Source organism: Nannospalax galili, unplaced genomic scaffold, assembly GCF_000622305.1.
Source record: "Nannospalax galili isolate Female #2095 unplaced genomic scaffold, S.galili_v1.0 scaffold619, whole genome shotgun sequence".
Classification (NCBI taxonomy): Eukaryota; Metazoa; Chordata; class Mammalia; order Rodentia; family Spalacidae; genus Nannospalax; species Nannospalax galili.
This window is the reverse complement of record NW_008344186.1, coordinates 133,506-151,214: the sequence shown is the minus strand read 5'-3', so window position 1 is coordinate 151,214 and position 17,709 is coordinate 133,506. Positions and strand designations below refer to the sequence as shown.

Below are 17,709 nucleotides of genomic sequence, written 5' to 3'. Positions count from 1 at the left end.
CCCGGGTGTGGCTCCGCCCCCGAGGCTAGCCCCGCCCCACGGCCCGGGACCCGGGAACCCGGGAGTCCCGAGAGCAGGCCTGGGAGGGGCCCGTCCCTGGATGCCCTGGCCGTCCGGCCCGTCTCGGCGCGTCCCGGTCCCTCTCCGCCCTCACCCCCGGGCGCGGTCTTCCCTCCAGGGCGGGGTGGGTGGGCCCGCGCGGGGAGCGGGTCCGGGAGAGCTGCACTTGTGCCCGCGCACGGCCGGCCTTCCCCAGCCTCCCGTGGATACTGGTGCGTGGAAAGGCCAGGGTTGTGTATTCCTCATTGAACAGGGTTTGCACCGTATTGGGGCGGTTTGGGCCAGTGGAAGACTAGCGTTCTGGGATGCGCATTCTGGTTCAGATGAGAGCTCCCAGGAGCAGGGCAGCCCTCCACATCGCCGTGAGGCTCTGCTGTGAAGTCTGCATTCACCCCTTACGTTACCTTCGATTCCAGCTCAGCCTGGGTGCTGCCTGCGGGAAGTGATGCCTGTTGTAGTGGTGGAAAGAGTACAACGTCTGCCTTAGTGCACGTAGTGGGTTTTATTTTTATTTGCTTTTTGTAGTGCTGGGGGTTCAACCCAGGGACTTGTACATGCTCTGCCACCCCCACTCCCCCAGCCCTTGTTTGAGACAGGGTCTCCCTGTGTAGCTCAGGCTGCCCTTGACCTCAAGACCCTCCTGTCTGTATGTAGGCCTGCTGAGATTACAGCCGTTCACGACCACACCGGTGAGGTCATTGTCCATTTTTCTTAAATCCTGAGCTCACTTGCGTGTTAGAGCTCCCCTCCAATGGGCCAGCCGTCCTGCAGCTAGCGAGAAGTGTGCCTCAGGCTTGACATTCTGGGTCCTGCCTCCGTTTATTTTGAATGCACCTGTGTCTCCCAGTGCATCCTAGCAATTTGGGGAGTGAGGGTTGGACCTTGTGGACAGGGGTCTGCCTGGGGCCTGGAGTCATCCTTGACTGTCCCGTGCTGGAGTCCACCATTTGGAGAGGGTGCCAAGCTCTCTGAGCAGGGCTGCTGGGCCACTCTGTGGGGGGGAGAGTGCTGCTCCACGCTGCTCCTCAGGTCTTGCCTGAGCCTCTCACCTGGGGCCATTTCTCTGACGAGCTGCCTCCCAAAGCCTCTAGGACTCAGCACAGGGCAGTTTGCCTTCTGCATCCTGCTCCCCAGCTTCCTGGCATTATCTTGCCCTCTGGGAATAAAAGTTGCTTCTGTGGAGCTGGACTCCCAAGGGCATCAGCACCTCAGTGCTGTGTGGGAAAAAGCTGGACATGAGCACAGGGAGAAGACTTGGTCTGCAGGTGGGCCTCACTTCTTTTCAGACTGAGCAGTCCCAGAGTTCACTCTGTGGCCCCTAACAACTTTTGTTCAGAATTTTTCCAGGCAACAAGAAATGCTGACTTTGCCTTTGTTCAGCACTGTATGAGTCATGGAGTGTATAAAGACCACCGCTGTTCCCATAGGGTTTTTCTTCCAGTATGGAGGATAGAACCCAGGTGCGAGCTCTGACTCTGGAGGTCTCAGGGTGACAGCAGCCCTCACCTTGCTGACTCCAGAGAACTCCCCTCTGGAACCTCCTGGCCCTCTAAGATTGACTTTTACTCTCTATTGGCTTTTTTTTTTTTTCAGGCAGGGTCTCATTATGTATCCCCAGATGGCCTGGAAATTGCTATGCATACCAGGCTGGTCTCGAACTCAGAGATTCAACTGCCTCTGCCTCCTTCGTGCTGGGATTAAAGGTGTCCACCACCAAGCCTGGCTGTGTTGCCTTCTTACCAGTCATATGGAACTGTATGTAACCTGCAAATGCGTGTTTTTACTTTTGAGTAATTTTAAAGCAAAAAGATGGATTTTCTTTAGTTTCTTCCCAGACTTATGAAGCCAGTTTTTGCCTTTGAACCTGCGGTCTGTGAGGATGCTAGCTTTGCACTGCAGTTCTCACACAATGCTTAACAAATGTAGGTTAAAAATAAATTCTGTGTAAAAATAAAGACAGTCACATGTGCAACCCCGAATTGCTGAGGAATTTTAAGAATTAGGTTTGTTTTAATGACTTAAACCAGTAACCCTTAGGTAAGGACTTGCCCTTCAAACTCTAAGTGATTCTAAGCAGGCTTTTGAGGCCTGTTTCCTGTGTTCTGTGTTTTACAGGAGGGAGTGAAGACGGAGAATGACCACATCAACCTGAAGGTTGCAGGGCAGGATGGCTCAGTGGTGCAGTTCAAGATCAAGAGGCACACTCCCCTGAGCAAGCTGATGAAGGCCTACTGCGAGAGGCAGGTGTGTGCTGCTTGGGGGTGGAGCCCCAGGCAGGATTGGGCCTCCCTCCCTGTAGGACCAGGATGGGGTTGCTTGTTTCGTAGGCTTGCCCTTACAACCCTGGGCCTTGGTACCCTGGATGTTCATTATGGTGTATCTTGCCCCTGGGTTCCTGCATGTGGCTGGGTGGATCTGGACTTGAGCAGACCCTGTGGGAATTTGATGTCCTGGCAGACACTGTCACAATGGTGGTGCCCTCCCATCGGCCAGCGCATTGGTCTGGTGATGTCCTCTGGTGTGGACAGATTGGAGGATCAGTGCCTAGGTCTGTGAGTTCCTTAGTGGTCACAAAGGGTGCATTCAAATTCCACTGGAATAGACCTGTTACATGCTGCCCTCGTCGGCAGTTTGATTTTCCATCTTGTTCAGGAGAGGGATGAAAACACTTGATCTTGTCCCTTTATTACCAGATTTCGGAATAGCAAGCTCATTGACCAGCATTTCCCAACAGTGACTAGCTGGATTAGTTGCTTCTGCTGGTTATTGTTAGTGTCACCATGGACTGATGGGGCAGACGTTATGCTGTGGTCTGTCCATCTGTTGCGTTCCTATTAAGGACCTGTGGAACCCTTGTTTCGGCAGGTGGGTGCCCTCTAGCCCACCTGAAGGTCCTGGGACTACTGGTCTTGCCATGGTGGCTGCCTGACTTGCTGTGGCTAGGCTTGTGGTGCCAGGTCTTGACCAAAAACCCTGCCATCTGGTGGTTCTTAGAGGGGGCTCTGCCCCTTTGTGAGGGCTTTGGCATCTCAGCATGGTTGTGCGAGTCTACCTTTCTCTAATTCTTTTTTTTTTTTTTTTTTTTTTTTTTTTTTTTTGTCATTTTGAGACAGTGTCTCCCTGTAGCCCCAGCTGTCCTGGAATTCACTATGTAGACCAGGCTGGCCTTGAACTCACAGAGATCCGCCTTCCTCTGCCTCCCGAGTGCTGGGATTAAAGGTGTGCACCACCATGCCCAGCTAAATTTTTTTTTTTAATACTTTATTTTATGTGTATGAGTATATTGTCTGCATGTAGGAAAGTGCACCCATGTTGTGCAATGCCCGCGGAGGACAGAAGAGGCCATCGGATCCCCTGGAACTGGAGTTACAGACAGTTGTTAGCTGCCATGTGGGTGCTGGGATTTGAACCCGGGTCTTCTGCAAGACCAACCAGTGTTCTTAACCACTGAGCCATCTCTCCAGCTCAATTTTAAAAAATTTTTTGTGAATGAATGTTTTGCCTTCACGTTTATAGATGTACCATGTATGTGTAATGCCCATGGAGGCCAGAAGAGGGCATCCGGTCCCTGGAACTGGAGTGATAGATTGCTTTTAGCCTCCATGTAGGTGCTGGGAACTGAACTATGGTCCTCTGCAGGGAGCAGCCAGCTCTTAACTGCTATGCCGTCCCTCCAGCCCCAAGGCTGCATTTCCTTAAGCGCTGGCAAACACAGGTGTTTGCGATCCTTTTATTTTACTGTCCTGGCTTTCACAGTTCCTGCCTTTGGACTTTATTATAAGCATTCTGTAAGGTGGTGGTGGGCTTCTTCCCTCCCTGTGTGTGGATCGTGTGCTTGTTCCTCTCTCTCTCTCTGTTTTGCCTTCAGGTGTCTTGCGTATGGATGGTGAGATGGAATGTTCTGATGCTGCTGTCCATGCTGTGGCCCTGTGCCCTCCTCTGGGTCAGCTCGTGTGCTGACATGTGCCGGGCTCATTCCTTGCCCGTGTCTTTGCTCAGTCTGCTGTGTCTGTGTCTGTTTCTGGTGCTCACCTGTCTTCTCCATGTGGAGAATCCCCACATGGGGGACACTATCATCCATCTCTATGTTCTGGCGCTTCCTGCTGGTCCTCCACCTGGATCTTGGCTTGAAGGAGAGGCTGGCTGCAAAGCCATCATCCCACAATGTTGTGTGAGAATCATTCTGGAAACTTCCCTTGCCTCTTGCATATTTCCCCTGTTAGTTCCCCCTTTTCCATGGAGCATCGTCTCTTACATCTCGTAGGAAGCTTGTGTACTCTGTAGGGACTTGATGCTTGGCTCTCTGGCTGTTGGCACCTTTCAGTCGTGGTGCGCTTCTTTGGAAGTTGTCATTTTCTGTCGGCTTGCTGTGTTTCAGGAAATGTCAGTGACGCATCTCTACCCTGCGGGTTGTGGCACCGACTTCTGGGGTGGGACCCCCAGGGACTCTGGACAGTAACTGTCTTCTTTCTCTGGCAAGGTGCTTCCTGGGCTTCTCCATCTATCAACTTGTAGTTTGGGAAATGTAGCTCTGCTGGTCCTGTGTCTGTCTGGAGCCCCCGTTCCCTGTCTAGAGTCTGCAGCCCTCCTGCAGTCCTGTTCTCTTTCCGTCTCTTTCTGCTTCTTTTCCTCCTGTTTGCATTGAACTCTCCTGTTGCTGTCTTCTGGGAGTTTCTCCCAACTTTATCTTCCTACTTTATAGCCATTTCATGACTTTCAATTTCTTTTTCTTTTTTTTTTTTTTTTTGGTGTTTTTGGGACAGGGTCTGGCCTGGAACTCACTATGTAGACCAGGCTGGCCTTAAACAGATAGAGCTCTTGTCTGCCTCTGCCTCTCAAGTGCTGGGATTAAAGGCATGTGCCACCACGCCCAGCAATTTTTAGTTTCTAGAAGTTCTTTGTCCTGTTCCGTTTTGTTTCTTTCCCAGTAGTAACTTCTAAAAAAATTTTTATTATTTTATGTGTATGCATGTGCTGCCTGCATGTAGGTAAGTGCATGCGTGTCATGCAATGCCCTCGGAGGTCAGAAGAGGCTGTCAGATCCCCTGGGACTGGAGTTATGGACAGCTGCCATGTGGGTGCTGGGATTTGAACCCGGGTCTTCTGCAAGAACAACCAGTGTTCTTAACCACTGAGCCATCTCTCCAGCCCCCCCAGTAGTAACTTTTATATATAAATATAATTTTTCTTTTATGTGTGTAAGTGCTCCTGTGTCATGCAATGTCCTTGGAGGTCAGAAGAAGGACATCAGATCTCCTGGAACTGGAGTTGAGTTACAGACTATTAGCTGCCATGTTGCAAGAGCAGTCAGTGCTCTTAACTGTTTTAACTGTTGAACCATCTCTCCATCTCTCCAGCCCTATATATATATTTGAGAGCATTTTGTATTGTGTACCCATTTTTTTTTTTTTTGTCTTTTTGAGACAGGGTCTCCCTGTAGCCCCAGCTGTCCTATGTAGACCAGGCTGGCCTGGAACTCACAGAGATCCGCCTGCCTCTGCCTCCTGAGTGCTGGGATTAAAGGCGTGTGCCACCATGCCTGGATTTTTTGGTCTTTTTGAGACAAGGTCTCCCTGTAATGCACCTGGCCTGGATTTGCTAACAGAGACCAGGCTGACCTTGAACGCACAGAGATCCGCCTACCTCTGTCTCGGAGTGCTAGGATTAAAGGCGTGCGCCACCACGCCCGGCATGTATCTGTTTTTAGCTCCTTGAAAGCTTTCAGTGAGTGTGTTTTAGCTGTGGTCCCCTTTTCTCTGCCTCTTCGAGGTCCTTCCTTTGGTCTGATCTCATGTATTTGAATCTTGTCTTAAATGGTCTCTAGTTTCTGCTTGTATTTCAGAGTGAAGAGGTGATCCACTGATGGAAAGAAAAGTGCCTGGATGAGTGTAGCAGAGGCTTTGTATCCACAGGGTGATCTGCTGGGAGGGAGCTCTGGAGGGACTGATCAGAGGAGCACCAAGTTCTGTGGGAGGGAAATGCGTCCCAGCTCCACCCAGAGTCTCGGAGCACGTGAAGAGCTAATGGGGCTTCTGGGACGCGACCTTATACCTGCCTGTCCTGGCCACTGACTTGTTCACGTGACCTGAGTCACAGCTCTGTGTCCATGTCTCCATAAGGTGGATAGCCTGCTTATTTTTGTGGGAGGCAGAGGTCCTTGGCCTTGGAGGATTGTGGTGGACTTTGACACTTTGAGTGTCTGCATGTGACCTTTCAAAAAGTTCATCAGCCTTATTGGCCCAGGTATTTCTGGTCCTGTCACTCCTGGGGCTCTGAGACATCCCGCCCCAGCATACCCAAGACCCCAGCGTCCTTACTGCCAGCAGCGTCTGTGGCTTCAGCCTCCCACCAGCAGCAACAGGCCTCCTGCTGGCTCTTCTTCTTGGGGTTGTGTCTTTTCATCCGTGTCATTTCAGGGAGGCTTCTTGAGGGAGGAAAGTAGGTAGTTTCCTTTCTGTCCTGTTTCAGGGACGGCAGAGCTGCCAGTTAAAGAGGTGTTTCTGTTCCACACTGTTCACCTGTCCCTCAAGACAGGAGCGGGCAGACTGCTGCCCACCTGGGATGGCGGTGGTTCCTCTTCCCTGCTGAGCTTCATGCAGCATCCTGACTGTAGCTTTCCTCTCTGGGAACTTTGGGGGCAGGGGTGGGGGTAGCAGCATAGCAAGCAGTTGTGTTCAGCGGGAAGTCGGGCAGGCCAGGGGCAGGCCAGGGTAGCAGTGAGGCCGGGATTTCTGAATGTCTTCATTTGGGGCAGCACACGATGCAGATTATAGGCCCCTAGGAGTCCTACTGGAGGTCGCTGTGTGGATGCCACATGCCAGAACTGAAGCCAGCTCTTGGCATCTTGAGGCGATAGCTAATGCTTTGCCCTCCTTTCTTCCAGGGCTTGTCCATGAGGCAGATTCGATTCAGGTTTGATGGGCAACCAATCAACGAAACAGACACTCCGGCCCAGGTATGAAGCGACTCTGCACTCTTGCTGCTGGGCATCCAAAGTGTGTCGTTCGGAGTACTCGTATTTGAGAAATACCAAGGCGTGCACAAGGATGCCTTATGCTCCCTTAAGGATTTTAGTATCAGACTTTGAGATTTTTGCGGCTGTCCTTTCCCAGTGAAATGGCGCCATCAGATCTGTCTTTGCTGTCTGGAGATGGAGTCCATGTGTGGGACCTATACTCCCAGGGTGCCAGTCCGCCTACTGAAGACTGCCCAGGAGTTTGCCTTTCTGCTGGTTCTCCATACTCTACTCTGTGGTTTTAGGCAGGGTAGCTGGGTGACAGGCTCCATTCTTGTGCCCTGTAAGCATTTACCCAGATGCCATAGGGTGGAAAGGCTGTCTGTCCACGCCTTATTTCATCCAGTCTTTTTAGTTTGTCTTAAGCATGTTCCTGTCACATGTGGGATTTCACACCTTGGGGTACAGTGTATCACACTGCATGTAGAGAGCTGCTGGTTTGGAACTGGTTCTTTTTAAAAATTTGTTTTTATATGTATGAGTGTCTGGCCTGCACTCATGTAAGTAAACATATCACAGAGGCCAGAAGAGGACCTTAGATCCCCTGGAGCTGGAGTTCCAGATAGTTATGAACCACCATGTGGGTGCTGGGAACTGAACCTGGGTCCTGCGAGAGCAGTCAGTGCTCTTAACCACTGAGTTGTCTCTCCAGCCCCTGGAGAGTTTTTGAACTTGTTCCGCGGGGCAGCTCTCATCATTTATCACTTGTTGGCTCTGTGATCCTAGTCACCTTGTCTCGGTTTTGTCTGGTTGATAAATGGAGATACTTCTTTTATCTCCCTTACAAGACAGAATCACAAGGTGTTTTATGTGAAAATAGTCTGTAAGAATGTTTAATACCTTAAATATCAAAAATAGTTGTTTTTCTCCTCAGATACCAAAAGTAGTTTTTCAATAAAAATGAATTTCTGGCCACTTTATACACCATTAGGACAGAGTGGTAGGCTCTGGGAGGCCTCCAAGGGAAGGGCACAGTGGGGTACCAAGTAGGGTGCTAGGGCTCCTGCCGGGAGCTGGGAGGTGGGTGGAAAGCAGCAGGAGGAGCTGCCTGGGGATGGGGGAGCTCTTTGGCTCAGCAGGCCACAACCCCTAGCTATGACTGGTGGGTTAGGATGCTTTGCTGCTAAACCTGATGGCCTGAATTCGAATCCAGTCCCTGGAATCTCCTGCTGATCTGATCTCCAAGTATACTTTGTGGCATGTGTGTGGCCCCCCCCCCAATAACTAAATGTATTAAATTTTTTTTTTATTAATTTTTTTTTTTTTGTCTTTTTGAGACAGGGTCTCCCTGTAGCCCGCTGTCCTGGGGAATTCGCTATGTATTCCAGGCTGGCCTTAAACTCACAAAGATCATTAATTTTTTTTTTTTTGTCTTTTTGAGACAGGGTCTCCCTGTAGCCCCAGCTGTCCTGGAACTCACTATGTAGACCAGGCTGGCCTTGAACTTGCAGAGATCCACCTGCCTCTGCCTCCTGAGTGCTGGGATTAAAGGTGTGCGTCACTAGCCCGAGTGCATTTTACCTGCATGTGCGCACCGTGCACCTGTGCATGCAATGCTCGTGGAGGCCAGAAGAGGGCAATAGGTCCCTTGGAGCTGGAGTTAAGGAAGGCTCTTAGCTTCCATGTGGGTGCTAGGACTCAAACCTGGGTCCGTGCTAGTGGTTTTAACCCCCCAGCATCTCTCCAGCCCCATGAGTCTGTCTTTAATGACTGTTTTTCCTCTCTATTAAAGCTCTTAGCTGTGACTAACTTCTGTGAGTCTTGTCAGGAGACGTTAGATGGTAGGTTGTCACTGAGACCCCAGTGACCCGCTTTTCCCTACTTGCTTCACTACGGCCATGGTAGTATAGGGGAGCCATTGGCAGCAGGTATCCCTGTGGATTCCCTTTCTCTGACATTTCTTGTCCCTTCTCCCTGGGCTGCCGTGGGACTATGGTAGCTGGAGATGGAGGATGAAGACACCATTGACGTGTTCCAGCAGCAAACAGGAGGAACGTCATCCCGAGGGACCATCCCCACACCTGGTGGCTGTCCCAACATTTGCTGTTGAATGGTGAACATGCAGCCACACCTGTCACAGAAGTCAGCGGAATCACTGAGCAATTCTCCTTCTCCGATGCACTTGGTGGGAACTTCAGATTGTACTGTAGGGATGAGGGTGCAGCTTAACTCAGCCAACCGGAGTGCTTGGTGTAGGTGAGATGAGTTGTGAGGTTTGGAGTTCCTTTTGTTTTCATTTCTGTTTCCTCACACCCCGAAAATGTTTTTTTTTTCCCCAGAACCTTGGGGCCAGATGTTGCTCTCGGCCTGTGGCCAGACTTATCGAACCCTTAGAACTACGGTCACCTCTGGTGTGACTTGTCCTAATCAGGTAGAGAGCTGGCAGAGCTTGGCTGGCAGAGCTTGTGGTCACATTACCCGGTGGGCATGCCTGTGGGATTGAGGGGGAGGTGGATTTCACTCATTATTTGTTGTAGGCATAGAATGCTAAGATGTGAAGAACTATAAATTTAGCTTTGTCAAGCATATGGTAAAGTTAAGGGAAAACACTGATACTTCTTACGGTAAAAACAGTGAGGGGTCCTTTGGGATCGTGGCCCACGTGCTCCTGCTCCTGTGCACACCCCCGGGCCAAGGCCAGATGTCACCTTCTACTTGGTACCTGGTAATGGGTACATGGGTAAGGTTGGCACAAGATCCACTCTCTTCCCTTTTTGTAATGTAGAAGAAAGGTAATGCCGTGCATCTGATTTGGAAACTGAGTGTGGACTCAGATTTCCTGTAGTATTTGGTTCTGATGAATAATTGTGGTCTCTACATAAAAAAGTAAGAATCAAGTTTACAGTGGCATTCTGTAAAGACCTGCTTCAGAGTGGGGCTGCAAAAGAATCCCAGGGAAAGGCGACTGTCCTCACGGACTTGAGCTCTGCTGCTTTCCACGTGTGCATCGAAATTATGTGTCAGTGCAGTGACTTCAGTTCTGCAGTTTGGGATCTAAACTGTAAAAGTGCTCATAGCTCTGCCCTTACCCTTGTGTGAGGACCCACTGCTGCTTGATGCCATCTCTGCCTTTTATAGTCACCTGACCCTGACCTGTCATCTCTTGCTTGCTTAAAATCCCAAGGAAAATGTTCTTGTTTCCTGTTTTGCTGTGGGCTCCGGTGGGGTGTCTGTTGGCTCTGTTGTGTTTATTCACCAGTTTGTACATTATTTGTTGTCCTTTACTACTGTAAACAGTAAATATAGTTTGGTATTCTGTCTCTTGGCTTATGTTAAACACTGCATTTGGAGGCTGGCCATATGTCACAACTCACTACTACTGACAAGTCAGCCAGCCAGGCCAGAGAAACTGATGCAGAAGCAGCTGCTGGAGGCTTAGGCCCTGTCTGACAGCTTGCTCTGTAGCACGTGCACTATGCTGGTCCATTCTGCTCCTGCCTAGGGTGCCCTTGCCTTTACAGAACAGTGCCGCCTGCCTGCCCATGATGCGACTTCACCCCCTCCCCCAGGTCTCCTGTGTAAAGACAAGGTGGATTTGGAAGCAGGGTGTTAGTCTGGAGATGTCTCCTCTTTTTGATGCTTGAATAGACTCCTTGTGCAGCTGACAGTCGCTAGTCTGCTTTGAAAATGAACTGACACTAATAGGCTGTGAGAAGTTTCAGTACTTAGAGGACAAAATCGGGTTGTCACTGACCAAGCTGTTTTGTCAGTCTGTTAATTGAGCACAGAGTAACACCAAGCACTTCATTCATCCACAGTAGAAGTATGTGGGTTAAAAAAGCACAGTGCAGACACAGAGCTATCTGCCAGGTCCCCACGATGGCAAGGAGGAGGGCATGGTCAGAGTCCAGCAGAAGAGCCCCTAAAGAGGGCTGCTTTATCTGAGTGAACTGGGAAGCAGGAAGGCATGAGTGCTGTGCTCAGCCCCCAGCCCTTGGAATAGTGTGGAACCTCATGGTACCCAAAGATGTGCTTCATTAGTGCTCAAGGTGTCTCAATCCAGTCACGCTGACAGAATTAACTGTTACAAGCCCATTCTTTGTCAGCTTGACACCCATACACATCACTTTGGAAACATTCCACCCAGCCCCTTAAAGTCACATGTTCATCTCATAATACAAAATGCATTTAAGCCTATCTCTGAGATTCTCCAGTCTTAACATCTTGGACTAGTTACATTTCTGTTGTTGTGATTAAAAATGCCGTGACCAAGGTGACTTATAAAAGGACGGGGGTTACATTTCCAGCGGATTACGAGTCCACCATGACGGGGAGGTATGGCAGGAGGCAGTTGGAGCAGAAGCCGAACACTCATATCTTCAAGCAGGCACAGGAAGCAGAGAGACAGAAATTGGAAGTGGGACATGACTGTGAGCTCTCAAAGCCCATGCCTAGTGACATGCTTCCTGTAGCAAGGCCACACCTCCTGAACCTCCCAAAACCACCACCAACTGCGGACAAAGTGTTCACATACTTGGAGCCCATGAGGGACCTTCTCATTCCAAATCGTCACACAACCCAACATGGTTTAAAGTCTAAGTTCAAGGTCTGTTCTGAGACTCAACAAAAAGCTCAACTGTGAGTCCTGTAAAATAAACGTTACTTCTAACACAGCTCAGGTTAAATATGCCCATTCAAAGAGGGAGGAATTGGGGCACAGCACAATCAGTGCAATCCAGCACGATGAACATCAACTCCGGCAGCTCTGTATCTGGTGTGAGGGGCTCTTGGTCTACCAGCTGGGCTCCAGCAGCCTTGGCTGGTCCCACTCCACAGCTCTGTTGCCCATGGTGCTGTGGCCTCTGTCTTGGGCTGGTTCCATTTGCCTGCAGCTTTCCTCCAGTGAACATCCCACCTCCAGTGTCCTGCATGTCTATGATGATATGCTTCCTCAACTTCACACTGGCCCTCCAGGGTCTCCCTACAGGGAATCTGATACTGCCATTCGTTGCCTTGCTTTGGTGGCTTTCTGGAATCTTGGCACAAACCTCCATGACTACTTACATCTTGCAAAATAACCTTGTAGATGCTGCCACCAAATTCTGCCAACTTGAGATGTAGCCTGTCTCCCCTTGGGCCATGGTTTAAACCCTCCACCATACGTTCATGGCTGAACCCAGGAAAATACTTCCCTAGGTCCCAGACTTTAAGATTTAAAAAACAATTTTAAAAATTTATTTTTATGTGTATGAGTGTTATGCCTGCATGTGTAAGTGCACCTGTGTCCTGTAGTGCCTGAGGACAGAAGAGGGCATCAGATGCCCTGGAACTGGAACTGGTGGTTGTTAGCCACCATGTGGGTGCTGGGATTCAAACCTGGGTCTTCTGCAAGAACAGCCAGTGCCCTAAGCCTGGAGCTCATGTAGACCAGGCTGGCCTCGAACTCACAGAGATCTGACTGCCTCTGCCTCCCGAGTGCTGGGACTAAAGGCGTGTACCACCACACTCAGTTCTCAAGCCCTCTTTTAAAGGCTTTTTAAAAATATATTTGTTTTTATGTGTATGAATGTTTTGCCTGCATGTAAGGGCACCACAGTGCCCACAGAGGCCAGAAGAGGGCATCAGATTCCCTTGAACTGGAGTTAACAGTCATTAGCCACCATGCTGACGCTGGGAACCAAACTCCTCTTAACTGCTGAGCCATCTCTCCAGCCCCTAGACTTCTTTGTGGTACTACATTCTTTTAACAACCTCAACCTCTTTGTCCAAATCTGTCCTGCCTGCGGCTTTAACCAGGTTCAATCTACTCACCAAACTACATTTTCTGCATCTCTCAGCTTCCCTTTCTGCCTGCTCTCACTGTCTGGATAACCGTGCCACATTTCCTCTGCCAGATGACTCACCCTATTACTTTTTAATTCAAAACTCAGGTTTTCAGGCAGATAAACAGGCAGGATGCAAGGGGAGTGCCTGCTGTTTCTGATAGAGCCCTTGCTCCCTTCTGAAGCCTCACAAGCAGTCTTCACCAGGACCGCTTGCTTAGCTCTGCTCCCACCATTCCAGGGCTAGTCCAGCCCACAGCTCCAAACACTTCCATGTTCCTCCTGAAAGCCAGTTCTGAAAGGGCTGTGAAGTGCACAGGTTTATCACGACAGAGGCCCACTACTCAGTACCACTTTTCTGTATTGGTTACATTTCTTGTTGCTCTGATAACTGCCTGATAAGATGCCACAAGGGCGGTTCATGTTGGCTGTTCACCTCCGTGGAAAGCATGGTGGCTCCGAGGCAGCAGGAGTGTGTAGACAGCCACTTGCACACCTTTGCCGAACAGGAAGCGCAGAGGGCTAGAAGCTGAGGTCGGTTCTAAATCCCAAGGTTCCCCCTTCCCCAGCGGCCCACTTCCTCCGCCACACCCCATCTCCTAAAGGCTCCCCAGCCTCCAGAACACACCACCATGAGCTGTTGGGAATCGTGACTGCCGCGGCATCTGATGTGCTAGAACTGAGTGCTTTGTATTTCTCACACCCAACAGCTGCTTTTTGTAGAAGTTCACGCAAGTTACTACACCCCCCAACCCCGTTCTTTTTGAGACAGGGTTTCTCTGTAGCCTCAGCTGGCCTTGAACTCACAATGATCTGCTTGCCTCTGCCCTCCCCCATGCTGGGATTAAATGCATGGACCACCACACCAGCTTCTTGGTTTTTTTTAAAAATATTTATTATTTCTATTTTATGTAGATGAGAGCCTGCATGTAGGTAAGTTCACCCATGTCGTGCAATGCCCGCGGAGGATAGAAGAGGCCATCGGATCCCCTAGAACTGGAGTTACTGTTGTTAGCTGCCATGTGGGTGCTGGGATTCGAACCTGGTCTTCTGCAAGAACAGCCAGTGTTCTTAACCGCTGAGCCATCTCTCCAGCCCTTTAAATTTATTTTTATTTCACGTGTATGAGTGTATTGTCTGCATGTGTGTAAGTGCACCTGTGCCGAGCAGTGCCCACGGAGGTCAGAAGAGGGCGTCGAATCCCCTGGAACTGGAGTTACAGATGGTTGTTAGCCGCCATGTGGGTGCTGGGATGAGACTGCTGAGCCATCTCTCCAGCCCCTCGTCGTTTAACGACCCCCAGTTAAACAAGCCATCAGGAGGAGGCGGGTTAGAGCGCAGCACCCCTGCACCCCTGCGAGGGAAGATGGCGGGCGGGGCGGACTCAAGTTCACGTCAGCGCGCCACGTCGCCCGCGCATGCGTGCTGCGCCCGGAAGCACTTTGGCTTGCGGCCGCGACCCGGAAGCAGAGCTGGAGTCGGGGAGGCGGCTGGAGCGACTCTGAGGAAGAGAGAGCGTCTTCTGGGCATGGCGGGCACGGCGCTCAAGAGGCTGATGGCCGAGTACAAGCGTGAGTCCGGCGCCGCGTCCCGGTCCCCGTGTCCCGCCCCTTGTCCCCCGTCCCGGTCCCCGTGTCCCGTCCCTTGTCCCCGTCCTCCGTCCCCGTCCTGTGTCCCGTCCCCCGTCCAGGTCTCCTGTCCCATCCCTTGGCCCCTGTCCAGGTCCCCTGTCCCATCCTCCGTCCCCACCCTCGTCCTCGTCGCCCCGGGTCCCTTCGCACAGCGAGGTGTCCGAGCCGTGTCTTCTCCCCAGGCACAGGGCAGGGTGCGCCGCCTGTCACTCGGCCCAGGGGTGCAGCGGCCTAGGGGACCCCGGGCTCAGCAGCGCCGTGGCTGGTGCCCGTGGCTACGGGTTCTTGCCCATGACTGGTCTCCGTGCCCCTGCAGCTGTGCATCTGCCCAGTGCCAGTCGATCCCCGGGGAGCCCTGGGTAGTCTCAGAAAGGTGGTCATGGGGTGGAGGAGGCTTTGGGAGAAAGGATAAGGACCCATTTAAAAGAGCCCTTGGACCACACAGCCCTCTTTCCCGGGTTAGAGTTGATGTTTGGCTGGAGCAATCTGGTTTCCCAGATACAGACGGGTAACAAATGTTCAAATAGTGTCAGCATCCAGGGCCTCCTGAAGTAGGCACTGAATTTGTATATTTAGTGGAGACTTGTGGAGACTGTGGGAAGAGGGAGGCCCTCAGGAGCTGAGGGTGGTATGATGGGGGAAGGGTCCAAGAGGGTCGGGTGTCCAGTCCCTGTCTCCTCTTGGGAGGGGTTCAGACTAGCAAACCCTTGTTATCCTGATCTGCCTTGCTGCCCGGTTTTCCACCCATTTCTATACGAGAAGTATCTCACTTCACTTGTCTTAAGGCCTGGGATAGGGAATTAAGTTCAGGCTGCTCCAACCCTGACTTACATTTCCTAAGGGTGTTTGCATTAAAAGAGTTTATTCCCCATTTTCTGCCCTAACAGCCTCAACCATTATTTTAACCATATTGTCAGTTAGTTTGCAGTAATGAAACCTAAATAACCATTTTTTTTTTTTCCAAAGCTGTGTCATGGAAGTGTCGCGTTACTATAGATACGTTTGGAGCCCATATGGGAGGCAGAATGCAGAAGATGCCTTCCTTGGGAGTGCAGAGGGCCTGGGTTATCCAAACACTCCCTAGGACTGCAGAGGGTAGTTAAGGTCACTGGTCAGCGGACTTTGAGAGAGGGGGAGGATTTGGATCAAGCAAGTAGGCACTGTGAAGGCAGGTCGGCAGTCAGAAGGTTCACCAAGGGAGGGCTGCACCTGCCCTTTGAAAGTTGAAAGGGGCAGGGAGCTGACTCCGGCAGCCCCTGGAAGCAGAGGGTGGCCCCAGACGTCTTCCAGCCACATGGACTGAGTTGTGCCAGCAGCTTGAGTGAACTTTGGCTTGTAGCCCTGCCAACACCTGACTTTGGCCTTGTTAAACTGACCAGAGAACTGGCTGGCTTGGCCCGGCTCAGATGGGAAACTGTGAGGTCATCAATGGGTATTGTTTAAGACCATTGCAGCAGTGACAGGAAACAAACGGTTCCAACAGGACCAACAGTGAGAAGTGAGGAAGGATTTCTCCCTGGGTCCCAGGAGTGTGTTGAAGTCCCATGCAGTGTGTCTTGTCTTTTGTGACTTAGCATAGTCTGTCCTCCTGTGTTTAAGATGGTACACCCCAGTGTCAAGGTAGACATAACAGGAACAGCTGTGTGTGGATAGAGCCTAGGTAGATATGGTGTTCACATACACCTGACGGTGCTGGTGCTGGGCAACACTTGGGAAGACTGCAGATTTAAAGGGGGTTTGACCTTGGGTGTGGTTTCTAGGTCCCTTGGTTTTAAAGAAATTGAATAACAGAAGCAGAACAATCCACCTGTGCTCATGGAACAAAAGAGAACCAGGGAAAGCACTCATGTGTTAAGCTGCTCTTTCTGTGTGTGCAGGTGTGTGTGTTCAGGGGCTCTCATTCAAGCTGGAGTGCATCAGTTTGGGGACAGAATCGCTGGCCAGTGAGCCCAACAGTCCTGTTTCCACCCCACCCCCAATGTTGGAGTTAGGGACACAAGTGGCTACATCTGGCTTTTTTACATGGGTGTTAGGGATTTGAACTCAGGACCTCATGCTGGCATAGCAAGCACTCTTACCCACTGAGTCACCTCTCCAGCCCCTAAACTGCCAAGTTGATGTGTTCTCTTCATACATTTTCCTGATTTTTCCTTTGACTGTGACAGGTCTGGGGAGCAGTGTCCTAGGGCCGCTGTAACAGTGTCACCACCTGGGCAGTTCACAACAACGGAAGTGTGCTTTCTCACAGTTCTGGAAGTAGAATTAAAAATCCAGGTGCGGCCCAGTGTGGTAGCGTATGCCTTTAATCCCAGCACTTGAGAGGCAGAGATGGGTGGGAGGCAGAGACGGGTGGATCTCTGTGAATTTGAGGCCAGTGTGGTCTACATAGCAAGTTCCAGGCCAGTTGGGGCTACAGGGCCAAAAGGACCAAAATAAATAAATGTTAAATTAATTAAAAAAAAATCAGGTGTGGCCCAGGGTTTGGTCTTTGGGAAGGGAAGGCTCTGGGGAAGGGTCCTCCCTCCTTTCCCAGCTCCAGGAGTTGCTGGCCATCCTTGGGTCCCTTAGCTGTGTTGGTGTAACCCCACTCTCCTTCACCTTCTGTGGCTGTCCTTCCCCTGGGCAGTAGGTCCCCATTTTAACCCTGGTATATCTGGAGAGATCCTATTTCTAGACAAGGAACATTTACAGATTCTGGGTGGACTTGAGTTTTGAAGGGACTCTTTACCCAATTCTGTACCTAATAGGGACCTGATGTGATGAGTCTAGAACTGGGTTCCTGTGCTCCCCAGTCATGACTGATAGCAGCCTCTTCTAGTTGTTTGGGCCCATTTTGTCGCTTTCTTAGCACCATGTAAGTTGCCCTCAGATGACATCACCCTGCTCCAGACAGTAGACCCAAAGCACGCTTCACAACTCTGACCCCTCTCACACTGCTTCCTGTTTCTGCCTCCCTCCTCCCTGCTTCCTCTTCCCACCTTCCCCCTCCTCCCTCCCCCCTCCTCTCCAGCCCACACTGCTTCTCTAGCTTTTCAGCCCCTCTGCCTGTCACTCCTCTTTCTGGACAGCTTCAGCGCTTGTTTTTGCCCTTCTTTAGGGAAACACATCTTTCACTGTCGTGTCCCCCTTTATTTTTTATTTATTTTTTGGGGGGGGCGGTCTTTTTTGAGACAGGGTCTCCCTGTAGCCCCAGCTGTCCTGGAACTCACTATGGAGACCAGGCTGGTCTTGAAATCACAGA

General features: G+C 50.9%; 2 protein-coding genes across 2 annotated transcripts in view; both read left to right on the top strand.

The window, feature by feature from the left end:
* The window catches only part of Sumo3 (small ubiquitin like modifier 3), a 10,721-nt gene extending 388 nt beyond the window's left edge, over window positions 1-10,333 (top strand). The window contains exons 2-4 of the mRNA XM_008840422.3: window positions 2,176-2,304; window positions 6,944-7,015; window positions 9,015-10,333. Coding sequence (XP_008838644.1) covers window positions 2,176-2,304; window positions 6,944-7,015; window positions 9,015-9,125 — 312 coding nt within the window. The 3' untranslated portion in view covers window positions 9,126-10,333. The remainder of the gene's footprint in view (window positions 1-2,175; window positions 2,305-6,943; window positions 7,016-9,014) is intronic.
* A 3,672-nt stretch (window positions 10,334-14,005) lies between these two features.
* Ube2g2 (ubiquitin conjugating enzyme E2 G2) overlaps window positions 14,006-17,709 on the top strand; it is a 33,886-nt gene continuing 30,182 nt past the window's right edge. Inside the window, exon 1 of the mRNA XM_008840421.3 lies at window positions 14,006-14,408. Coding sequence (XP_008838643.2) covers window positions 14,060-14,408 — 349 coding nt within the window. The 5' untranslated portion in view covers window positions 14,006-14,059. The remainder of the gene's footprint in view (window positions 14,409-17,709) is intronic.